This window comes from Notolabrus celidotus, chromosome 13 (assembly GCF_009762535.1).
Source record: "Notolabrus celidotus isolate fNotCel1 chromosome 13, fNotCel1.pri, whole genome shotgun sequence".
NCBI classification, from domain to species: domain Eukaryota; kingdom Metazoa; phylum Chordata; class Actinopteri; order Labriformes; family Labridae; genus Notolabrus; species Notolabrus celidotus.
In genome coordinates this window covers 18,614,343-18,635,493 of record NC_048284.1, presented here as the reverse complement: position 1 = coordinate 18,635,493, position 21,151 = coordinate 18,614,343, and the positions used below count along the sequence as shown (strand labels likewise).

The 21,151-nt window shown below is 38.8% G+C and overlaps 1 protein-coding gene across 2 annotated transcripts in view; it reads left to right on the top strand.

The window, feature by feature from the left end:
- slc24a4b (solute carrier family 24 member 4b) overlaps window positions 1-21,151 on the top strand; it is a 60,053-nt gene that overhangs the window by 26,669 nt on the left and 12,233 nt on the right. Inside the window, exons 4-13 of one of the 2 annotated variants that reach the window (XM_034698935.1) lie at window positions 8,395-8,469; window positions 8,561-8,645; window positions 8,745-8,848; window positions 9,199-9,273; window positions 9,370-9,395; window positions 10,456-10,509; window positions 14,798-14,889; window positions 18,245-18,414; window positions 18,678-18,813; window positions 19,187-19,353. In XM_034698935.1, the coding sequence (XP_034554826.1) occupies window positions 8,395-8,469; window positions 8,561-8,645; window positions 8,745-8,848; window positions 9,199-9,273; window positions 9,370-9,395; window positions 10,456-10,509; window positions 14,798-14,889; window positions 18,245-18,414; window positions 18,678-18,813; window positions 19,187-19,353 (984 nt within the window). Of the gene's footprint in view, window positions 1-8,394; window positions 8,470-8,560; window positions 8,646-8,744; window positions 8,849-9,198; window positions 9,274-9,369; window positions 9,396-10,455; window positions 10,510-14,797; window positions 14,890-18,244; window positions 18,415-18,671; window positions 18,814-19,186; window positions 19,354-21,151 lie in introns of both variants that reach the window. The other variant, XM_034698934.1, reaches the window with a different exon arrangement.

Here is a 21,151-nt window from a genome sequence, read left to right as displayed (position 1 = left end):
CTGGTGAAATAGAAAAAAATAATAATAATAATAAAAAGAGAGCAGCAGCACAGACCCTTATGGTACAAAACAGAGCAGGCACCTGTGACATACATACAACACTGATGAAATTAGACACTGCATAAAAATGAGGAGTTGGGGTCAATGTGGGTTGCAAAGTTTGCAGAGGAAGCTTAAACAGTTTCAATAGAAAGCCCATTTTGACATTAGCCAACTGGGTGTGTAAAAGGTAAATTGGTGGAGCCAATTGGTGGTCAGCTGATATGGGCTGCGGGCAAGGCTTGACTTTGTCCCATACTTGAACTAATACTATGCTCAATTTGTGGATGTACAATGTGACTCTTGATTTAGATGTAAAATCACACAATTTTCCAAATTACTACGGCAGATGAAGCAGTGAAGTAACATAATCTGATATGTGTAGTGTTTCCAATCTTTCATAAATCAGCATTACTGGCTATTAAATGTAAATGTCATCACACAAAACCCCAAGGCATCATTATTTTATGTATGGATCTGAGTGATGTATTTTAAATAGCAGCTTTAAGTCTGTGTAAATATTGAAGTGCTACTCTTAGTTTATATATATATTTTATTTTTATTCCATTTTATTTATCCATTAGTGACGAGCAGGTATTAAGGATTCAAATTTCCTTTTTTTTTCCCTTAGTGCAGAAACACACATAGAATAAAACAGTACTGAAAGTAAAACAAGACTATAATCCCCCCCCCCCCATCCCCTCCTGGAACACAGGGTACCACTCCTCTGTCTTGATTCTCTCTTCTATGTAGTGTCCGGTAAAGTTTGAAGTTTACCTAAATACATCAATACTGGATCCTAGATGCTGTGAAATATTTCCTAGACCCCCTCAGTGCATATTTAATTTTTTCTAATTGTATGAAGTGCAATAAGTCCCTCAGGCACAGGGATTCCTTGGGTGGGCTTGGTGACTTCCAATGCAGTAGTGTTCTTCTGCGTGCAATCAGTTCTTCTAAATGTGCAGTTATCTTCATCTGTACTACCAAATATAGCTGCAGCTGCACTTGGTCGAAGTTCTATATCGAAAGCCCTTGATATAGTATTAAAGATCACACCCCAGTAAGATGAATGAGCAGGACATGACCAAAACATGAGTTAAATTAGCAGGAGTATTATGACATCTGTCACATCTAGCATCTACACCTGGATATATTTTTAATAATAATAATAATAATAATAATAATACTTTTGAAAGTCTTGCTTGGTAGAAATGAGCCCGATGCAGAACTTTGAATTGTATAATATTCAACTTTGCACAGGAAGTACTATCATTTATTCTTTGTTGAGCAAAGTTCCATCTTTCCTCATCCATGATCTCCCACAGTTCATTTTCCCAATCCGCCTTTATCTTTGCAAGAGATGTGTTTTTAAGCAAGGATATACAGTTATATATCTTAGAAATCAGACCTTCCGACGCAAGAGGTATCACAAGCATGTCATCTAAGCCCAGAGCCAAAGGTCTATTCGGAAAGTCGGGATCATGATGTTGGCGGAAATGTCGGATCTGGAAGTAACGGAATAGGCTGGATCGAGGCAGATCACATTTTTGTGACAGCTCTTTGAAGTTTGCAAACAAATCATTTATGTACATGTCTTTTAAATTGAGAAATACCCAACCTTTGCCATAAAGAAAATGCAGAGTCCAACCTAGCTGGGGGAAAAAGGTGGTTGTTACATATAGGGCTGATGTTGATATAATGTTTGAACCCAAAGTTTTGTCTGAATTGGAACCATATTTGAAGGGTGTTAATAACCACTGAGTTATTAGTAAAATGTGAGGCAGGAAGAGGTAAATTGGAAGAGACTAAGGCTGCAAGGGATGAAGAAATACAAGATTTATTTTCCGTTGTACACCAGGGAATCTGTGTCAGGGGAATAAAGCCAATATAGAACCTTTTGAGCATTGGCAGCCCAATAGTAATAACATAGGTTTGGAAGAGCAAGGCCCCCTTGTAGCCTGGGTCTCTGTAGTAATTCTGTACGTAACCTGAGGCTCTTACCATTCCAAATAAATGAGATGAAAACTTTATCAATAGATTTTAAAAATGATTTAGGAAGATAACGTGGAATAGATTTGAAATAAATAGACATTTGGGAAGAACATTCATTTTTATACAACTGACTTTACCAGCTAAGGACAGATTCAGGATGTTCCATTTCTTGAGATCTTGTTTAACTTCCTCCAACACAGGCAGACAATTTGCTTGATATAGTTTTTGCATATCCCGTGTAATATTTATGCGTAAGTATTTAAAACTATCTCTAGACATTCGAAGGGGTAAGGCGTTATCCTGTAGTTGAAGGGCCAAGCCATTCACGGGGAAACATTCACTTTTACCAAAGTTCAGTTTATACCCTGAGAAAGCACCAAAGCTCCTCAACTCCTGAATATGTGGTATGCCTTGAGTTGGGTTAGAAACACATAGAAGTAGATCTGCGTATAGGGACAAACGATATTCTACACCACCTATGAATTCCACTTACTGACGTCAATGATTTGAGTGCTATAGATGAGGGTTCTATAGTGAGGGCAAATAGTAGCGGGCTGATAGGGCATCCCTGATGGGTCCCTCTTGATAACTTAAAATACTGTGATTGCTTGCCATTTGTAATGACCGAAGCTTTAGGAGAGGCATAAAGGAGTTTGAGCCAAGATATAAGTATGGGACCATAACCAAATCTTTCTAAGCATGTAAATAAATATGCCCACTCTACCATATCAAAGGCTTTCTCTACATCCAGTGAGACAACCATCTCTGGTACCCAACTGGACGCAGGAGAGTGGATAACGTCTAAAAGCTTTCGGATATTTGTAAACGAGTGCCTTCCCGAAATAAAACCGGTCTGATCAACAGATATAACATCATGCATTGTGGTTTCCAAACGCAATGAAAGAACTTTGGCTTGGATCTTTACATCGCTATGTAATAATAATTCATAGAATTTATATAGCGCTTTTCTTAGTACTCAGTCGCTTTATATAAGGTGAAAACTAAAAATAGAACATAAAATAAAACAAAACAGGACAGAGGTGGGGCGGGGAAGAGGTCATGTGTTGCATACTTTTGGAACAGGTAGATCTTGAGGTGGTTTTTAAATGATTGAAGTGAGTCAGAGTTGCGGATGTGTGGAGGGAGAGAGTTCCAGAGAGGGAGGGCAGCGTTGGCAAAGGCTCTGTCCCCAAAGGTGGGCTTGGACTTGGTGATAGGGGACAGGAGATTGGCATCTGATGATCTGAGGCAGCGAGATGGGGAGTGGCGTTTGAGGAGGCTCGGATAGGTATGAGGGGGCGAGGTTATTGAGGGCTTTGTAGGTGATGAGCAGGATCTTGAAGTGGATTTGGTGCAGTAAGAGAGAGATAGGTCGGTATGAACTACAGTCTACAGTTCGATCGTTACCCGGCTTGAGCAGGAGGATAATTGATGCTTCAGTTAGTGTTTTTTTTTTTTTGTAGTGATCCGTGTGATAGTCATTAAACATTTCAAGCAAAATTAGGGACAGTTGACTTGAGAACTTTTTAAAGAATTCAATAGGGAAGCCACCTGGGCCAGGTGTCTTACCACTTCTGGTCTTAAAGAGACTGGTTTTGGGTAGGGAGGTTTCTGATGGTTGATTCCGCGGAGGCCAGACGTGCAAAGTTGTCTCCAGCCACAGACTCCACAGCGGTAAGGCGATTCTGCAAAGAGTTCACTGTTGTCTGTAGCGAGTCCAGAGAGGATTGAGGTGGTTTTGTGGATTCTTGAATAAGAAACGATACGTCCTCCCGAAGTGTTGACCTCTGTTTTTTGAAAGCTGCTGCCAGCTGATCCATAGAGATGAGCGCGGAAGTTTTACTGTCCTCGGCTGTTGTCGGGATTTTTGGGGTACTGCTATTAGCTGCGTACGATGCTAGCTTCTCTGCTGCACTTGTAGCTGCACATGTAACCATAGCTTGAGTGGTTAATGCCTTGTCTTGCACTCTTAGAGTTGCTCATTTTGCCGTGAAATATTGGAAATAAACCAAAAAGAGTTGTATATGTCAAAAGGCAAAGGGAAAAAGTCCAGTTAAAAAGATTATTTGAAAGCGGGCTGGGAGCTCTCTCACGCACGTCCTTCCTCTACATTGCAACCGGAAGTCGAACTAGTTTTCATTTCTGTAGTCACAGTGTAAACTTAATCATGATTCATTTAAACATTACTCAGAGGTTTTAGAAAGACAGCCCTCCTGTTGGCAAACAAAAACAGGTAATTGTACATTATTTATACATTATGAGATCATTCTCCACATGAAACTCTCTCATAGTCCACATTAGGTCATGCTAAGCTCCACAGACTTGTTACAAAGACTCAAGCCACCTATGGAGTCATTCAGTATTGTTGAAGTGCTGCTCTTCATGCTGGATTTAACTGGCTTTAAAATGTTTAATCTAATCCATGGCTCCAACTAGGATTTCGGAAAAAACTAGGGCCAGCATCTGCCCCTTTTCAAACATACCCTCACCATCCTGGATTCTGAAATGTCATCCAAAAAACTGAAAAAAAATGCATGAAAGCTGGTTGAATTTAGTCCAAAGGGTAGTTTGAAAACGTCCCCTTGTCTCTAGATTTGATTCTGTGGCAGAGATATTTTAATGATGTATTTATCTACTGAGATAGGTTCACCATTTTCTGAAGTCTCTCTTAAACCTTCCATCTTTTTAATACTGTATTTCTACCCTATCACTCTACTACTGCTCAGCATGGGAACACAGAGGGAATTTTAAAATAAAGGGACTACAACTTTGTGATTTATTTCACTCAGACTGCACACATTAACGTTGCATACCATGTAGTACAGAATCAATATATATTGATTTTGTAATACATGGGGGGTTTTTTTCAGTTCAATGCACACATAGGCACTGATTACTGTTTTATGACGGACTAAGAAATGAAAATATATCATTCCCTGTTGATCCAGAAATACAAGAGAAAGTTAGTAAAGATTCCAGAGCCTGGATCACCAGAAGTTAAGAATACCAAATTTAGATTACAGGTAAAAGCCAGGTACAGTTCAAATCTTAGTAAAGTCTATTTCAGAAGGTATCACACAGATAAATTGCTGCTATGACCCAATCTTTAATCATTACATTTTTAAAATGTAATGATTCAAGATTGGGTCATAGCAGAAATTTATTAATGTAAACAGTTGATGTCTAAGAGGAATTTAATTTAGTAGCTGGTTGATTTGATATGATGTCTTTATTTCGAACATGTAAAATAACATGCAAGTAGAAAAGAAGAAATAGTTATACAAACATACAAGGAAAAAAAAGAAAGTTATACAAAAGAAACAAAATCAATCAGTTCCATTAGCAAGCACTGAAACAATTTACTTTACATGTGCGAAAAGGAGTAGGAAGAAGTTAAAACTTATCTAATCCTACCCCTTCATTCACTATTATCTGGCATTATACAACTGCACTCCCACAAGTCAAGTCTTCATATTTACACTGACAATCAAAAGTAAACCCCTCGTGATTCTCAACACTTGTCTTCCTCCTTGCACCTCATGAAGATAATTTCTTTATACTTCTTCTTGAACTGGATTATGTTCTGACATTGCTGTAGCTTCATGTTCAGTCTGTTCCAAAGTTTTACACCACAGATTGAAATACAAAAACTTCTCCTTGTGGTCCAAACACTCACCATCTTTAATCTTAACTTCCCTCTTAAGTTATAACCCCCCTCTCTTTCAAAGAACAATCTATGAATATTTCCTGGCAGAATATTTTTCCTTGTCTTATACACAATTTGTGCATTTTTAAAATCTACAAGGTCAAATAATTTCAATATTTTTGATTTGAGGAACAATGAATTTGTGTGTTCACGGAAATCAACATTGTGAACTATTCTGATGGCTCTTTTCTGTAGTACTAACAGTGGTAGAGAGCTTTTATAGGTGATGTTTTCTCATTTTGAATAGAACTGCGAGTAATTATATCTTTTTTGTGGATTAATTTCATATAAATATTTGACAGTTTTGAAAGTATTAGGATATTTATGAGTGTCGCAATTAAAGCTCCTGTGAAGATTATAATCCAGACAAATTAAAAAAGTGAGTTCCCTTTGTGACCTGTGAATGCAAACCAAACAATCAAAATGATTAAAAAGCTGTATTTTGTGGTTTTTATGCCTGTAAATACTGCAAGGGGGTAGGTGTCAGATGCAGTGATTCACTGAAAGATAAAGCACATCCTTTTTTTTTTTTTTTTTTTTTCTTTTTCCTTATCAAATATTCATTTAGTCAGAAAGTACAACTTGACAAACAAAAAGAGAAGAGGTATCACTGTTTGAATTTTTGCAACCCCTGTGGACAAAGTTTCTCACAGGAGCTTTAACCAGAACTTTAGAGTGTTACCTTCAAGTTTGTGTTGTCCAATCAGCTGTGAGAACTTTGAATTCTTAGATTTTTAGCTTAAAGTCTTCTTTATTGTCAAAATCTGCAGTATGCACCAGACATAGAGGATTTGATATTACGTTTCTCTCTCAGACCCTAGCAACAACAACAACAGATAAACATAGGAAATAGATAGAAAATGATCAGCTAAAATTAAAAAGAGTAAGCTAATAAAAATAATAAAATACAGTTGAATAATTGCAAAAACTTTGCTATAGTGCAATTTAAAATCAAAGTGAGAGTGTGCGTTTCAGTCCTGAGGATGACAGACCTCAGCTATGATTTGGGGGGGGAACAGTGACTGGGTTAAGTCTGTGATTATAATGTGATATAAATAAATTAAAATAATAAACACGTATGTGCAATGATTCAAATTAGTAATGCTGTAGCACTGGGGCTTCCCAGTCTTTCTGCAGCACTGTTTATTCTGACTCAGACCCAAACACACAGAATCATTATTCAGTGTTAAAGCTCTCTCCAGCTCCAGCTTGTTCAAAATTAGTGCTAACAGTAACTTGACATTAACATTGAATTGCAAACTCAATATATTGTAAAGAGACAAGGAGAGACAGAGACTGCATTCAATGTTAAAGCTTGCTCCAAGCAAAGCACATTTATATCAAATCATAAGAAGATAGCACATTGTGCTGAACAAAAATACACAAGTACAAATACATATGAGGAAGGATCTAGATAAAACTGAAAATAAACACCCACCTTTCTCACAGGGGAACAGTCCAAAAGAAAAGAGGGGCGGGGGCAAATTGATTATAAAGACATAACCTCAGAGGAAGAAAAAAACAAAGGGAGGGCTGTGAGTCATTATACTAGCACATAATGGAGATCTGAGACTCTCCTTTTTATACATAGATGATTTCCAGGTACATTTTGTGTAATTAAAAAAAGAAATAACAGTGAAAGATGCAGGTGCATATTTGACCAGGTTACATATATGTGGTCTGATGACATTCATGGTTTTCAAAACAGTTCCTGTACTCGCACAAATGAATTTATCAGTGATTCAATTGAGCTGCACTTGCTTATAGCGAATAATTTAAGATGTAATGAAGCATTATGTATGAGCATTGCATATGTTCACACTAACATGTCTTTTTAAAGTCACACGAAGCTTTTAAAGCAATACATGTAAATGAGTAATGGGTACAGTATTAAGTGTAGAGGTTATAAAATATACAGTTGAATAAAAATAGGATAGTCAGTTCAAGTACAGAACTCCCTAATGAGTAATTAGAGTAATTGTGTAAATGTACTTAGTCACATTCCACCACATTCAACAACCTCATTGTGATCACTGTTTGTTTTGTAGGACCTGTAAAATAAGGGGAAAATGCTTCAAAGTGAATCATATTGAAATCCTATAAATATATCATGACTAGGATTTGAAGTCTTGTGTCAAATATGATCAGAAGTGTCCTGTGTTCACTGCTGGGGGAATAAAATGAATGTGTGCATGTGGGGGGGTCTGACCATACTGCAGTCCTGCACTGCCCCCTGTGGATAGCATAGAGCAGAGCACGGCTGCTGGAGCTGATGTCACACCTGATCTATAATTTATAGACCTGGCCTCAGCTGCTGAAACAGGCTGCTGTAGATTTTTCTAACTGTGAGTGAAAACGGTTCGTCGCCGAACTGACATTTGGATTCAAAGCAGGTCATATTTTAATTGGGTGCTGTGCTTTGAGAATCCCCTTCACTTGCCCTCTGCCAGGAGAATATTAACTCAGCTAATTTCTGCTGATATAGGATGTATCTACACACACACACACACACACACACACACACACACACACACACACACACACACACACACACACACACACACACACACACACACACACACACACACACACACACTCTGAATCTTGCCCCTGTAATAGACACACTTTGAACTGAACTCTTCTCTTTCTGCCTCCAGACGCTCTACATGTTTCTGGCCCTCGCAATAGTGTGCGATGAATACTTTGTGACATCGCTGGAGAAGATCTGTGAGGTACATGGGAGTTGTAGTCCTTTGCCTTTTGATGCTGCAGTTCCATGAGGCTTGATTGTCCACTTTAACCTTGTGTGCTTCATTTCTGCAGAAATTAGACCTGAGTGAAGATGTTGCTGGAGCCACCTTCATGGCAGCTGGCAGCTCTGCACCAGAGCTTTTTGCTTCTATTATCGGTAGACAAACACACACACTCACATGAACAGTTTGTGCATACACACAGATGGTTGGTGTCATTTCTTATCCTGATTGGCTGCCTCCCTCTCTGTGTGCAGGTGTCTTCATCACCCACGGCGATGTGGGGGTGGGGACCATTGTTGGCTCAGCGGTCTTCAACATCCTTTGCATCATCGGCGTCTGCGGGATATTTGCCGGACAGGTGTGTGGTTGTGTGTGTGTGTGAGTAAGAGTGACTTCCTGCTGCATTCTGTTTATTTATGTACTGCAGAGAAGCACACATGTGGTTGAAGTTATTAACACTGAGGGAAAACAAAGCCATCTGCTTCACTTAGTTTTCATCACAACTGCCGATTGTGCAAATGGAAAGCTGAACTCTGGAGGCGTCAATGGATCATAAATCTGTTTCCTCTGGAGGATTTTAATAAAATGTTCTTACAATATGCTTTTTATGGTACCAGAAGTAGCGCCTCACTGAACTTTAGTACCACAGAAGCGGTTAAAGAAAACATCTCAAAAAACAACAGTGCGCTTTATTCTGTGAAATCTCAGGTGGTGATTTTGACCTGGTGGGCAGTCTTCAGGGATTCTCTCTACTACACCCTGGCTGTTTTGGCTTTGATTGCAGTAAGTTTGTCACTCACTTTTATCAATGAACACTGGCTTTCTTCTTTACATGCCACTCATTCCAATCTAATAGACCTTCTTTTCTTCATTTTTCAGTTCATCTACGACGAAAAGATAGTTTGGTAAGTCTGAAATTTGACAAACTGTATATTAAAACACGACTGTGTATAATTTCAAAGATAAAACAAAATTTTCTGTGGGAGTTATCTTTAATCAACAACATCTCAAAGCACTGAAATGAACAACAACTCATTTCTAAACACTCATGGTCATTTATCACATAGCCTTAAGGCTCTTTCCCACCGGCCCGTCTTAGCCCTACTCTACTCTACTCAACTCGACTCTACTCGGTTTGTGTTGCATTTCCACGGGTGCGGTACCTCGTGTCAGATACTACTTTTTCGTACCTGCCCTGCTCTGGTTCCAAGCAAGCTGAGCCGATACTAAAAGGTGACGTTGACGGACTGCCGGCCACTGATTGGTCAGAGAATGTCGTCACCAAAGAGTCATGAGTGCCCCCAACACAAGAATTAAAAAACGCCATTTTTTAAAAACAACATCAGTACTGTTCAAAATGTCATGAACGCAGTTTCGTGCAGCAGTTTTTTTCACGCAGCAGTTTCGCGCAGCAGTGTTCTGAAAAAAAGGCTGGTGGAAAAGGTACCCAAACCGAGTAGAGTAGAGCCGAGCCGAGCTGGAACTGTGTAGTGGAAAAGGGCCATTACATAGACTGTGACCATGAGCTTGTGCTGGCTAATGTTGGCAAACTTTGGCTAAATATTGATGTAAAAAAGTATAATTTCTTGATTTATAACTCTTCATTATTAGTTCTACTTTCACTCTTAAATGAATTATTATTCCTTAATTCTATTTGTGACAACAGTGGTCATTATTCAGCCAAACGTGGTCTGACTTTAATGGTTCAAATTTCGATGTTTAAACTGGGAAATCTTTAAATTATCAGAATACATTTGTTTCATGTCAAGTTTGGTCGTTGTCTTAACTAAACATATCAATCTCTTATCAGTGCTACCAAATAAGGGTTATAGCAGGCAGCTAGAAGACTTGAAAATAAAGCTTAAAGATCATGGATATTACTGAATTTATCTGTTGGAAGTGTGGAAACTTGAATTTCTTGAATTTGTAACACCTTCCCTTATCTTCTATTTTTCTTTTCATCAGGTGGGAGAGTTTGATACTGGTGGTCATGTATATGGGCTACATCCTTGTCATGAAGTAAGTTCTTCTTAAGCACTAACCTGTTTGGATTATAGGCCCAAGAGCTTGAAAAGTAGGGGCGTAGATGTGTATGAGGTCAGAGATGTAATGAGGTGCCAGACCATGTAGTGACTTAAAAACAAACATTAAAATCTTAAAATTAATTCTAAAATGGACAGGGAGCCAGTGGAGGGAGGCGAGAACAGGGCTGATATGTTCATGCTTGCGGGTTCCTCTTAAAAGGCGAGCAGCCGCATTTTGGACTACCTGTAAGCTAGCGAGGAAGGCCTGGTTAATGCCAGTGTAAAGTGCATTACAGTAGTCCAAACGGGTCGAGATAAAAGAATGAATCAAGTGCAAAAGTTAAAAGCCATCCATGCCTTGATGTCCTTCAGGCACTCTAGTAGGGGTATCAGGGAGCTCTTATCATTGTTAACATCATTTTTGGACCTCCCAAAAAGGTCCTTACAAAATAGTGGTAAGGGGTAACATGAGGATTAAACATTTTAAAGCATATAATGAAAAAGTTAATTTGAATAAAAATAGTACAGAATATTATTGTTAAGTCATTATAGATTTTATAAACTAAAAAGAATACGTTTTTGAAACTATTCTGCACTAAGATGCTTTCCATCGTTGCTGATAAGTCTCACTGCAGCATTCAGAGTCTGTGCAAGGAGAGAATGGTTAAACCACCCCACCTGGTACCTGTAGGCTGATTAATATGACCAACTGTGAGCTCAGTATAGCTTCACAGGAGAGGTGTGGGCTTCCAGCTGGAGGGGAGTGTCTCAGTCATGTCCCCTCACCAGATGTTCGCTGAAGATTCAACTCTGGAGCCTTCTGCTGCAAATATGCCTCCTCTAATGCAATTTTATGATGCAGCTTCGCACAGTTAGGACACAATTTTAGGGTTTTCCTTTTATATCTACTAGACAATTACACAGAACATCAAAATTCTCACTATATACCAGACAAAGTGATCTTATCAACATTTTGTTTTCAAAGTTGTTTAATTATAATAGATTAAGTCTGAAACAGATCGTTATGGGTTTAATATTGCTCATTGTATGAAAAATGAAAAACAAAATTTAACATTACATTCTACCCTGAGAACTCCTTGTTTATTCTTCAAGATCATACATGGAAATATAGGCTAAAACATGCCTTTATAGTCCAAACTGAATAATACCACCCACATGGTCCTGTGACTCTGTCTCTGTCCAGCTGGTAATCTGTGTAACACTCAGCAGCAGCCTGCTCTCTCTCTGCCATAAGAGTTTAATCTTTCTCCCTCTGCAGCGGCTAAGAGCACCGGCTTAACCAGATCACTCCTCTCCTTTCTCATTTGGAGGAAAGACGTGCTTACTGCAGGATATGCTGTCATATGTCTCCCCTTTCCCAAAATATCCGCTGACAATTTTAGGCCTGTTCCAGTCAAAATGCAGTAGAGAGGGTTTTATATAGAGCGATCAGTGCTCTCTGAGGTGACCTTCCTTGGCCCTGCTGAGACTATTTTCTCCCTCCTAAAATAGCACACTTGCTACCTATTGTAAAACAAATAACAGCACAGAGTCAAATATAGGACTTAATGACTGGAAATCTAAGAATAACTCTAGAGAGTAATTTCTGGGTATTTCGTAACAAGAGTCAAATATACTTGGGTCAAAAACAGATGAAATGTTATTTTCAAAACATAAATAGTAACACTTTGTTTATCAATAACAATTGCATCTTGGATTGTCTTTTGTCTTTATAAAGAAATGAATATGGAAACAAGTTTTTAACTTTTATAAGAAATCATTTTGTAGATATTGGCTGAGTCTCTTTCTCTTGATGTCAAACAACCTACATGTAGCATTTGCTATTTATTTTTTTATCCAATTTTACTTATCTGATCCCCCATCGGGGGAAATTCATGTTACAGCAGCTTACAACATGGGACAGGAGAATAAAACAATGTACTTAACTAGTTAAAAATATAATAACAATAATAATAGTAATGATAAAATTAAGCTATATAGAATAAAATGAAAATAGAATAAAATATAGAATAAAATAAAATAGAATCAAATAAAAATAAAATATGGCAAATATTACAGATATATACACACTATGTACACTTCTATCTGATGAATAGATAGTGAATTAAGTTATTGCACAGATAATTGCACTAGGTTGTTAAAAAACATACACAGTATGAGAACAGTGCGATTCAAATGGAAGATTGACAGAATGGTTTGTTAGTGTGAATCACAAACAATGACCTGGGAAGACAGAGACATATTGCCGAGTCACACAGTAACTGCCATGCAGTGAAATGAAGATGATAGATAATTAGCGGGTAATTAAACGGACATTGCGGTGCTGGTGTTAAATAGTCTGATTGCAGATGGAAAAAAGCTAATGACTTATAGTTAATTTTAAAAAGGTTAATACTAACGCCATAACTACTGAACAGCGTACAGCACACAATATTGATGATTAACAGGTGCGCATACAAACTGAAGTTCTTTTATGAAGAAAGTAAGAGCCTCAGCTACAGTCACCAGCCTTGTTAGCTACAGTTAGATACCCATGTTAAGCTAACTGTTGATGTCTTTTATGCTATGAATATGTAAAGTACGTACTTGGGGAGTGCTGGTATTTTGACCGGGTGCTGTCTGAAAGAGTTCTTTGCTGATGTTCATTTACTAAAAATGACTATCCCAACCACTGACTGCTCATTAAAATCAATGACATGCCTCCACCTCCTCTTTTTGTGCAAAAGTAAAGTCAAAATACAACCGCAACAGGCGCTGACGTATTGTGCTGGTGATGTATGTTGGAGCCAAGACATGTTCAGGAGCGGTCTGTGCGGTGGAGGGCCGGAACTGATGTCATGTCCCTTCCACAAACCAAAGCACACATTTCACTTACCCATTAAACAGAGATCCCTCCAGATTTGTTTTTTGCTTTGACGTATGTTGAAAGTTTCTAGCTTGACCAATGTTGCATCTGTTATAAAGGATGTAGGCCATCAGACCTATACTGCTGCCAGTCACCAGGGGGAGCACTAAATGTTTTGGTTTCACGTTTTGGGGTGCAGTTGTGTGGCTCGTGTTTTTGCACAGTCCATACTCAAAATTTCTAGGGCTTCATTTCTTTTTGATGGTGGATTTTAATTGGGTGCAGCTTCATAAGCAACTTGTATTAAACAGAATTGAAGTCAAGATTCATTTTAGGTTTAGTACAAAAACAAAGTAGTTTAACTTTTACTTGTGCCCTGTGTGCACCCTGTGTCATCAAATTACAGCTGAATAGCCACCATTGTTTGCCAAGTGTTAAGTGGTTTCTCTCAATTTTGAGTCAATTAGTACTCAGCCAGAGTATGCATGGTTGAAATCCTACTGCAATTGCTGGAATGTTCATCATGAACATGCTTATACACTCAGAAAGCAATTGCATTTTTAGGAGAGTGCAAAATGGGACACAGTACATATTTTCAATCATGCTTGCTAGTCTGCTCAGTTTCTATCAACTGCATGAGTAAATTAAAAAAAATAAAGCTATTATTATGATTACTGACCAACAGTAATGTTGATTGATAAAAGGTATTTTGGGGTGAGTATTTGGATTGACTATACTTTGTAAAACCCAGACCGTAAAACATTAGAGCTCAAAACAAACAAGTTCTCCAGAACATAATGACCTCAAATACTCCTCTCTGACAAGAAAGAAACCTCAATAAAATAAAATCAGACATGGACTCTTTTTTTTCAAAATGTCTTTTATTCTTCAGCAGTACTTTCATCTAGCAAACCGTACTGAAATCATCAGACATTTCAGTATTAAATTCTACTTTGAAGGAAAAGAACAGCTCTTGTGTTTTTGCCAGAGTTTCCTCTGCACTCATTTGTTCAAAGGGTGCAGCAGTTATGATCCATTTCCATGTAACTGTACTCACATTGTCTTATTAGATGATGAAAGCATGTTGATTTGCCTCCATTGGCATTTCATTTGGTTGTTCCTTCATTTTCATCTCTAATAGAGTGCAGCATATTTCTGCCTTTTTTGTGCAGCATAATGCTGATGCTGTCTTTTCAAAGTAGGTCACCTTAAATACAAACTCTTCCTATAGAAGTGTATGGAGAGTAACAGGTTTTGGCTCATTATTACTTGGAGCCTTTCATCTGGGGCTCAGGAACCTTCCTATGTGACTTTTGAAACTTAATTCCCTATCTTGTACATTTTTTTCCCTATAGGACTGTGGGATTAACTAATTCAGTACCTCTAACTTGGTGATTATGTAATACCTCTTTATCAGATTCAACTCCAGCATGCAGAGATTTTTCATGGGGAAGTCCAAGAAGAATGTGGCCAATGGTAACGCTACAGCCAGCAGTGAGATGGAGGACGGTAATACTAGTTATGACTATGTTTCTGATGACGACCCGTCATCGCCTTTACTTGCAAAAGGTAAGGTTAATCAGACAGGCTGGGTACACAAGACTACCAAGAAATTAATCAAATGTTCTATGTGAAAACACGATTGGGGGTCCCTGTGTTTTGAAATGTTTAAATTTATTTGAACAGAATTGATTTTGTGGAAGACTGTGGTTTTCTTGTTAGTGGGTCTGTGGCTTTAACCTTTACTTCTTTATAACTATATAGCTTTCTAAATTGCTTCAGCTTACACTTTCTAATGCTGAAATGTCCTAAAAGTCTACTAATTTAGCATCCTAAGATGTATGCTTGTTTTCTGACTTGGTGGAAGTTACAGGAGTATATTGATACCAGTCTTACACTTTGATGCTAAAAATGAAGCGGCCAGTTTGCATAATCTAACATACAGATCACTATATCAAACAGCTAGCATGTCCAAAAGTAACTGCCAGTTAAACAAGTAGCAACTGTGATTTTAAGCTAGATATTTTTTAAAGTTGTATTTTTGGGGCTTTTTCACCTTTTATTAGATAGGACAGCTGAAGAGAGACAGGAAATGTAGGGAGTAGAGAGCGGGGGAAGACATGCAGTAAATGATACCTGTCCGGGAGTTGAACCGGCGACCTCTGCAACGAGGACTATGGCCTCTATATGTGGGGCGCTTAGACCGCTAGGCCACCAGCGCCCCTTAGCTAGATATTTTTAAAGTTTGCATTAAATTGAATCCGACAAAAACGAAACATTAAACATTTGTAGTGCTGATAACTAGCACTAAAACTAGACCGTTAGCTAACTTTCTAGTCCACATTTTTTGTTAGGCTAACAAGCTGCGGGCTGTATGGTTTTATATTCAGTGTACAGAACAAGATGGTGTCTGTTTTCTGTATGAATTTTGCAAAAAAATAAGTTACTCTGTTTACTAGAGAGTTTCAGCAGGGTTTGTTGGAAGATTTTTTCACTAAGCTAGGCTATTTGCTACCCCTTGCTTTCTCCGTGCTACAGTTTGCTATGCTAACTTCTTGTTGGATTCATATTTGGTGTTTCTAGGCTAGTTGTCCCCCCCCCATTGCATTATCTACTGCCTGCTGGATTAAGCTAGCTGTGGACCTTCTCAACTCTCAGATGTTTCCCCCCCCTGAAATGTAAAACTATTGCTTTTAATAAAAGTCTACAGAACAACAATAAAACCAAACTCAAGAAGACAAAAGTTCTGTGACCTCAGTTTACCTGGAGAAAGATGGCTCGTCAAGTTTCACCCCACTCTGTATTTTTCCTTTTGAGATTATTTCAAAGGTTATTCAGCTACGCTCCCTCATTTATTCTGTCTCCCCACTCTAAGTCCTGCATGGTTGATAAGCAAAGGAAGCTTATCAAAGCATACAGGAGGCAAGAAATAAAATGTTCTTGTTTAAAATGGGAACAGCATAATGAAGATTTTCTTTAATCTTCCTTTGGTAATGCAGTTTAATGTCAGGGGAGCTAGTTGTCTAGGGTTTCAAACTTATTAAAACTTCAGAAGAAAACAGCCTTGTCTAAATAACATCTTTAATGTCATGTTTAGATGAGATTTCTGCATATCCACAGTTCTCCACTAACTCCTTTCTTGCTTTTTGAACTTTCTGAAGCCTCTGAAATGATATTTAACCCCTCTGAGATTTCCGACCTTTACCACTTTGGCTGCATTAGTGTTAACATGCCTGTCTGTTTAGCCTTACTAAACTGACTCTTGCTTATTGTCTACAGTGTTGTGCTGCTGTGTGCCTATTCTTTCTGCTTGCATACTACTTTTCCTCCCTCTGCTGGTCTCTGGGGCACAGACCCACTCACTCCTGAAGTGGTAATGAATTTCACAAGAGGAAATGTTTATGCCGGCTCTGTTTACACTGTTAATTTATGTGCATTCTAGCATGCATAATAAGTCAATTTAATTCAGAGTTAAACTAATAAGTAATACTTTTTTTTACTCCCCATACACTGCATGTTATAGCTAGTTATAACCACTTGGAAAATTAAGGTTATAGGTTATATTATACGTTATTGTCAATGCAAAAGAAGTGACAATTTGTTTGTGTTTAAGTCACAAGTCCAACAGTTGTCAGTTGAAACATACAGGAGGTGTTTTATCCTCCATGTTACAAGTTGGGAAATCAAATCCTAGTCCACCCATACATATTCAAAAGTGGTAGGCAAACTTCAAAGCTGCACCAGGCAATTTTAGGAAGTCTTTTGAAGTCCAGCACCCAGAACTCATGCTGTGCCAGTAACTGCACTTAACACAGTCAAGCTTACACAGCAGGTGTGTGATGTTTTATACCAAAGAGATGAGAGGGGGAAATATTCAGCATTGGTGAGTCCCTGAAGATTTAAAACTCCTTTTTTCCTCTCATGACATGAGGATAGAATGATGTAACAGAGAGCCTGAAATATTTGGGACAGTTATAATGATGGGTTTTGTTTGAGTAGTCCTGTAATGACGGACTTACCTCACCCCAGAAGATTTTAACCCAAGTAAGGTTTTTTTGTTTTGCATATTGATAACTCTATCTTAATAAGAAATGTACATGTATTGAATCCTGCTACTATGCAGACTTATCTACATTTACAATGTCCACGGATAGAATATTTAATGTGCAGTGACAACCACTAATCATTACCATTAAGTTGGTAATAACCACATTCAGTCTTTATTTTATGAGATACTGAAATCCGATATCCTTATCATGAAAACATCCAATTCTGGTTCACACAGAAAAAAAGTTAAGCATGTGAAGTTGACTTAAAGGAGGAAAAATTTGCTGGAGCTTTGGAAAACTTGTAGAGACATTTAAACATTTGTTTAAATTTTTTTTTGTCCACTATGTGTAGGAACTTAGTGTCCACACTGATGATAAAATACACTACTCCCATTAACCATAATCACAATGTTCCCTCAAAGTATTGCTTGGTGCAGCTTTTACTCTGACATATTGACAAATGAGTCTAGTTCAGCTGCTATTAATATTCTCTTGGTAACTTGGACAATCCTGGGCACTGTTGTTACCGACTTAGGTTCAACACTAGAGACATTTTTAGTAAATTATGGACCTATCAATGCCCATACATCTTTTTAAATTATCTTAGTTTAATCCTGGTTGGTTTGTTGTTGCACTTCACAGGGTTCCAATAAGGTGAAATAAACAGTTGTTAGGAGGGTATGCACTTGATAAAACACACTGAATGGATAGAAATAAAAAATGTAGTCCCACTTTTGTCTAATGATCATTTAAATTTGTTTTCAGTCCATTTATTTTTCACACTTCTGTTTTGATATTTGTGAAATATCTCTCAGTCAAGCCAAGTAAAGCATACAGCCGTGGCTCAGTGGTGATGGTGGACGAGATAATGAACGCCAGCCCTTCGAAGTTCAGGTTCCCAGAAGCCGGCCTCCGTGTCATGGTCACCAGCCATTTTGGACCCAAGACCCGTCTGCGCATGGCCAGTCGCCTCATCATAACAGAGGTACAGCGGGGCGTGGTTGCTCCAGTAGGAGGTTTTAGCAGCTACTGCTGTATGTGAAGAGCTTCCTTCTGAATGTGTACCATTTTCAGCTTTGTTGCTTCAGGTTTCAGTTTCATAGAAGTTCTCGTAAGCCCCAAAGAGTTTCCTTATCTCGCTCACACAGCATACATGTGTTTTTAAGACTGAGGAAGCGCAGCAGTTTAAGTAGAAAGATGTCTGCTCCTGTGCTCTATGACTTAGTGTCTTTTTTCTGAAAGCGCCAGAAGTTGGTCCAAGCCGCTAACGGAGTGGAGACACAAGTTGTTGATGGCAAGGTTGAAATGGAGAATGGAAACGTACCGGAGGACAAACCGAGCGAGCCGGAGGAAAACGAAACCATCTCACCGTTTCATGTTCCGAGTAAGTAATTCACGGTGAAAATATCACATCTGGCTTTTGAGGGGGTAAAAACTGAACAGCAATAATTCAATTTTGAACCTTTCAGACTTATCAATAAATGTGCTCCTTTTGTAATTAGATTTAACTTTCTACTTAAGTAGTTATTGATGTCCTGCTCGGATAAGTCGCTATCTTCAAGTTGTATAAATCATAGCCACAGAGGACAATCACTAGCAATAATGGATGAGGAAAGCAGATTCTTAACTTTAATATTTTTAAGTTCTTACACCATTATTTTGAAAGAAAACATCCCTCTTATCTTATTAGATTGATATCCATTGATGATAAACCTGGAGAGTCTGATCTCCTGTGCTAACGTGTATTTCTGCTGCAGGGGGCATTGGCAGTAAGCTGAAGTGGCTCCTCTCGTGGCCCCTGCTCCTGCTGCTGTTTTTTACTGTCCCGAACTGTGCCAAGCCCCGCTGGGAGAAATACTTCATGGTGTCCTTCATCCTGTCCACCGTCTGGATCGCCGTCTTCTCCTACTTGATGGTCTGGATGGTGAGTGTAATGTTTCTGTGTAAAAGACTGTCCAGAGCATTTACTGGAAACCTTCTGGGGTATATTTTTTCACGCAAGTTTGAGAGGACTTTAAGTGTTCAAATGTAGGAGGAAGGATTTAGTCTGCCATTTAGGATGCAGCTTTTATGATCTCTGAAACTCATAGCTGTTAATACGCAGATCTTCTTTATCCGGGTTTGGGACTGTCCTCTTGTAGATCAGCCCAGGAAATAATTTCCTAAAACTGTCTCATTATGCTACTCATATTTAATCCATTATCTTTTTAAATGATTTGTGAACAAAATACTGATTCTTCCTCAGGCGTTTATGCCTCTCAATGTTACACTCCTTTGATTTCCAAACTAGGAGTAGCCTGGACATCTGCTGCTTTCTAACTGGAGTCAGTTTGTGTGTGGTAACAACATGAGAAGTCATGAGCAAGTGGTTCAGTGGGGAGAGCACTGCTTCAAGGCATTGGAAACAAACAAAACAGATTGGATGCCAAATTCCTGTTTCTGTGGCTGTTTTCGAAACGGCCTGCTACATACCACCTACTAATGCAGTAGGCAGTAGGTACTGCCTACTACATACTGCGTTTGAATTTAGTATGTAGTATGGCTGATCTGTTCGATCTATGTGGCAGTACGCTTGGCCAGACGTCATTGAAATTCCGGTTTCAGAAAGCGGAAGTAAACAACGACTAAGCTGATGGATAAACTGCTTCTTTAGCATCACTTATGATTTAAACAGGGTTCCCACGCGTCCTGGAAAACCTGGAAAACAGTTGACCAGTTTTCCAGTACTGGAAAACACCTGGAAAATGGGAGAAAAAGTAAGATGTCCTGGAAAAGCACATATAGTCCTGGAAAATTATTCCAACATGGCTGCGTGCGACCTGACCCTATTAACAAAACACATCCCCATTCATTGAAAGTTGAGTGAACGCTGTGCTGGAAAAGAAAGCAACACTGCGCAACTTTTTCAAGGTTCAAGGTTTCTTTATTATCCCTGGGGGGCAATTTGTCTTTCAGTCAGCGGTGACACAAACAAACAAAACAGTACAACACCAACATCAAAACATTCAAAACGGTAACAACAACAACAGTAACAACTGGAAACAACAGTTATGCGGCATTGTTAAGCAGACTAGCTGCTGTCGGTACAAAAGAGTTCCTCTTCCTATTCGTCCTGCTATTCGGCATCGCGAATCTTAGGCCTGAGGGAAGCCGGCGAAATTCAAGGAAAAGTGGATGGTATGGGTCAGCCACGATGGACCAGGCCTCGCTGAGGGTCCTGGCTCGGTGGAGGCTTGACATGTCAGGCAGGGGTGTGCCTTACATGTCAAGCCTCCACCGAGCAGGGGTCTCCTTCACTTCATAATCATGCATTCACAGAATACGGGGGTATATTGTTTATGTTTTATGCTACGTTAACCTTGTAGAGTGCTCTTTTGATTCAAAGAGTCTTATATTTAAGTTATAGTGTGACCAGTGGAGTCGGGCAGAGAGCTTGGGGGTCTGTGCCTCACAACTTTCTCTGCAGGCTGAGAGCTCAATTACTGTACTCTAGCTCAGTTGTTCTCAAAGTGGGGTCCTGGGACCCCTGGGGGTCCGTGGACCATAGCGTGGGGGTCCGTGAAATAATTTGAATAAATTTCTAATAAATTATAAAATTGTGCTGTCATTACAAAACAGCATACACCATTGTTATGATACCATTTGGTGGCTCGAAGGGATATGCGAGTCTTGCTACTGTTAATTTTCTGAAAGCGTTTAAGATCAATTACTTGAAAAGTATA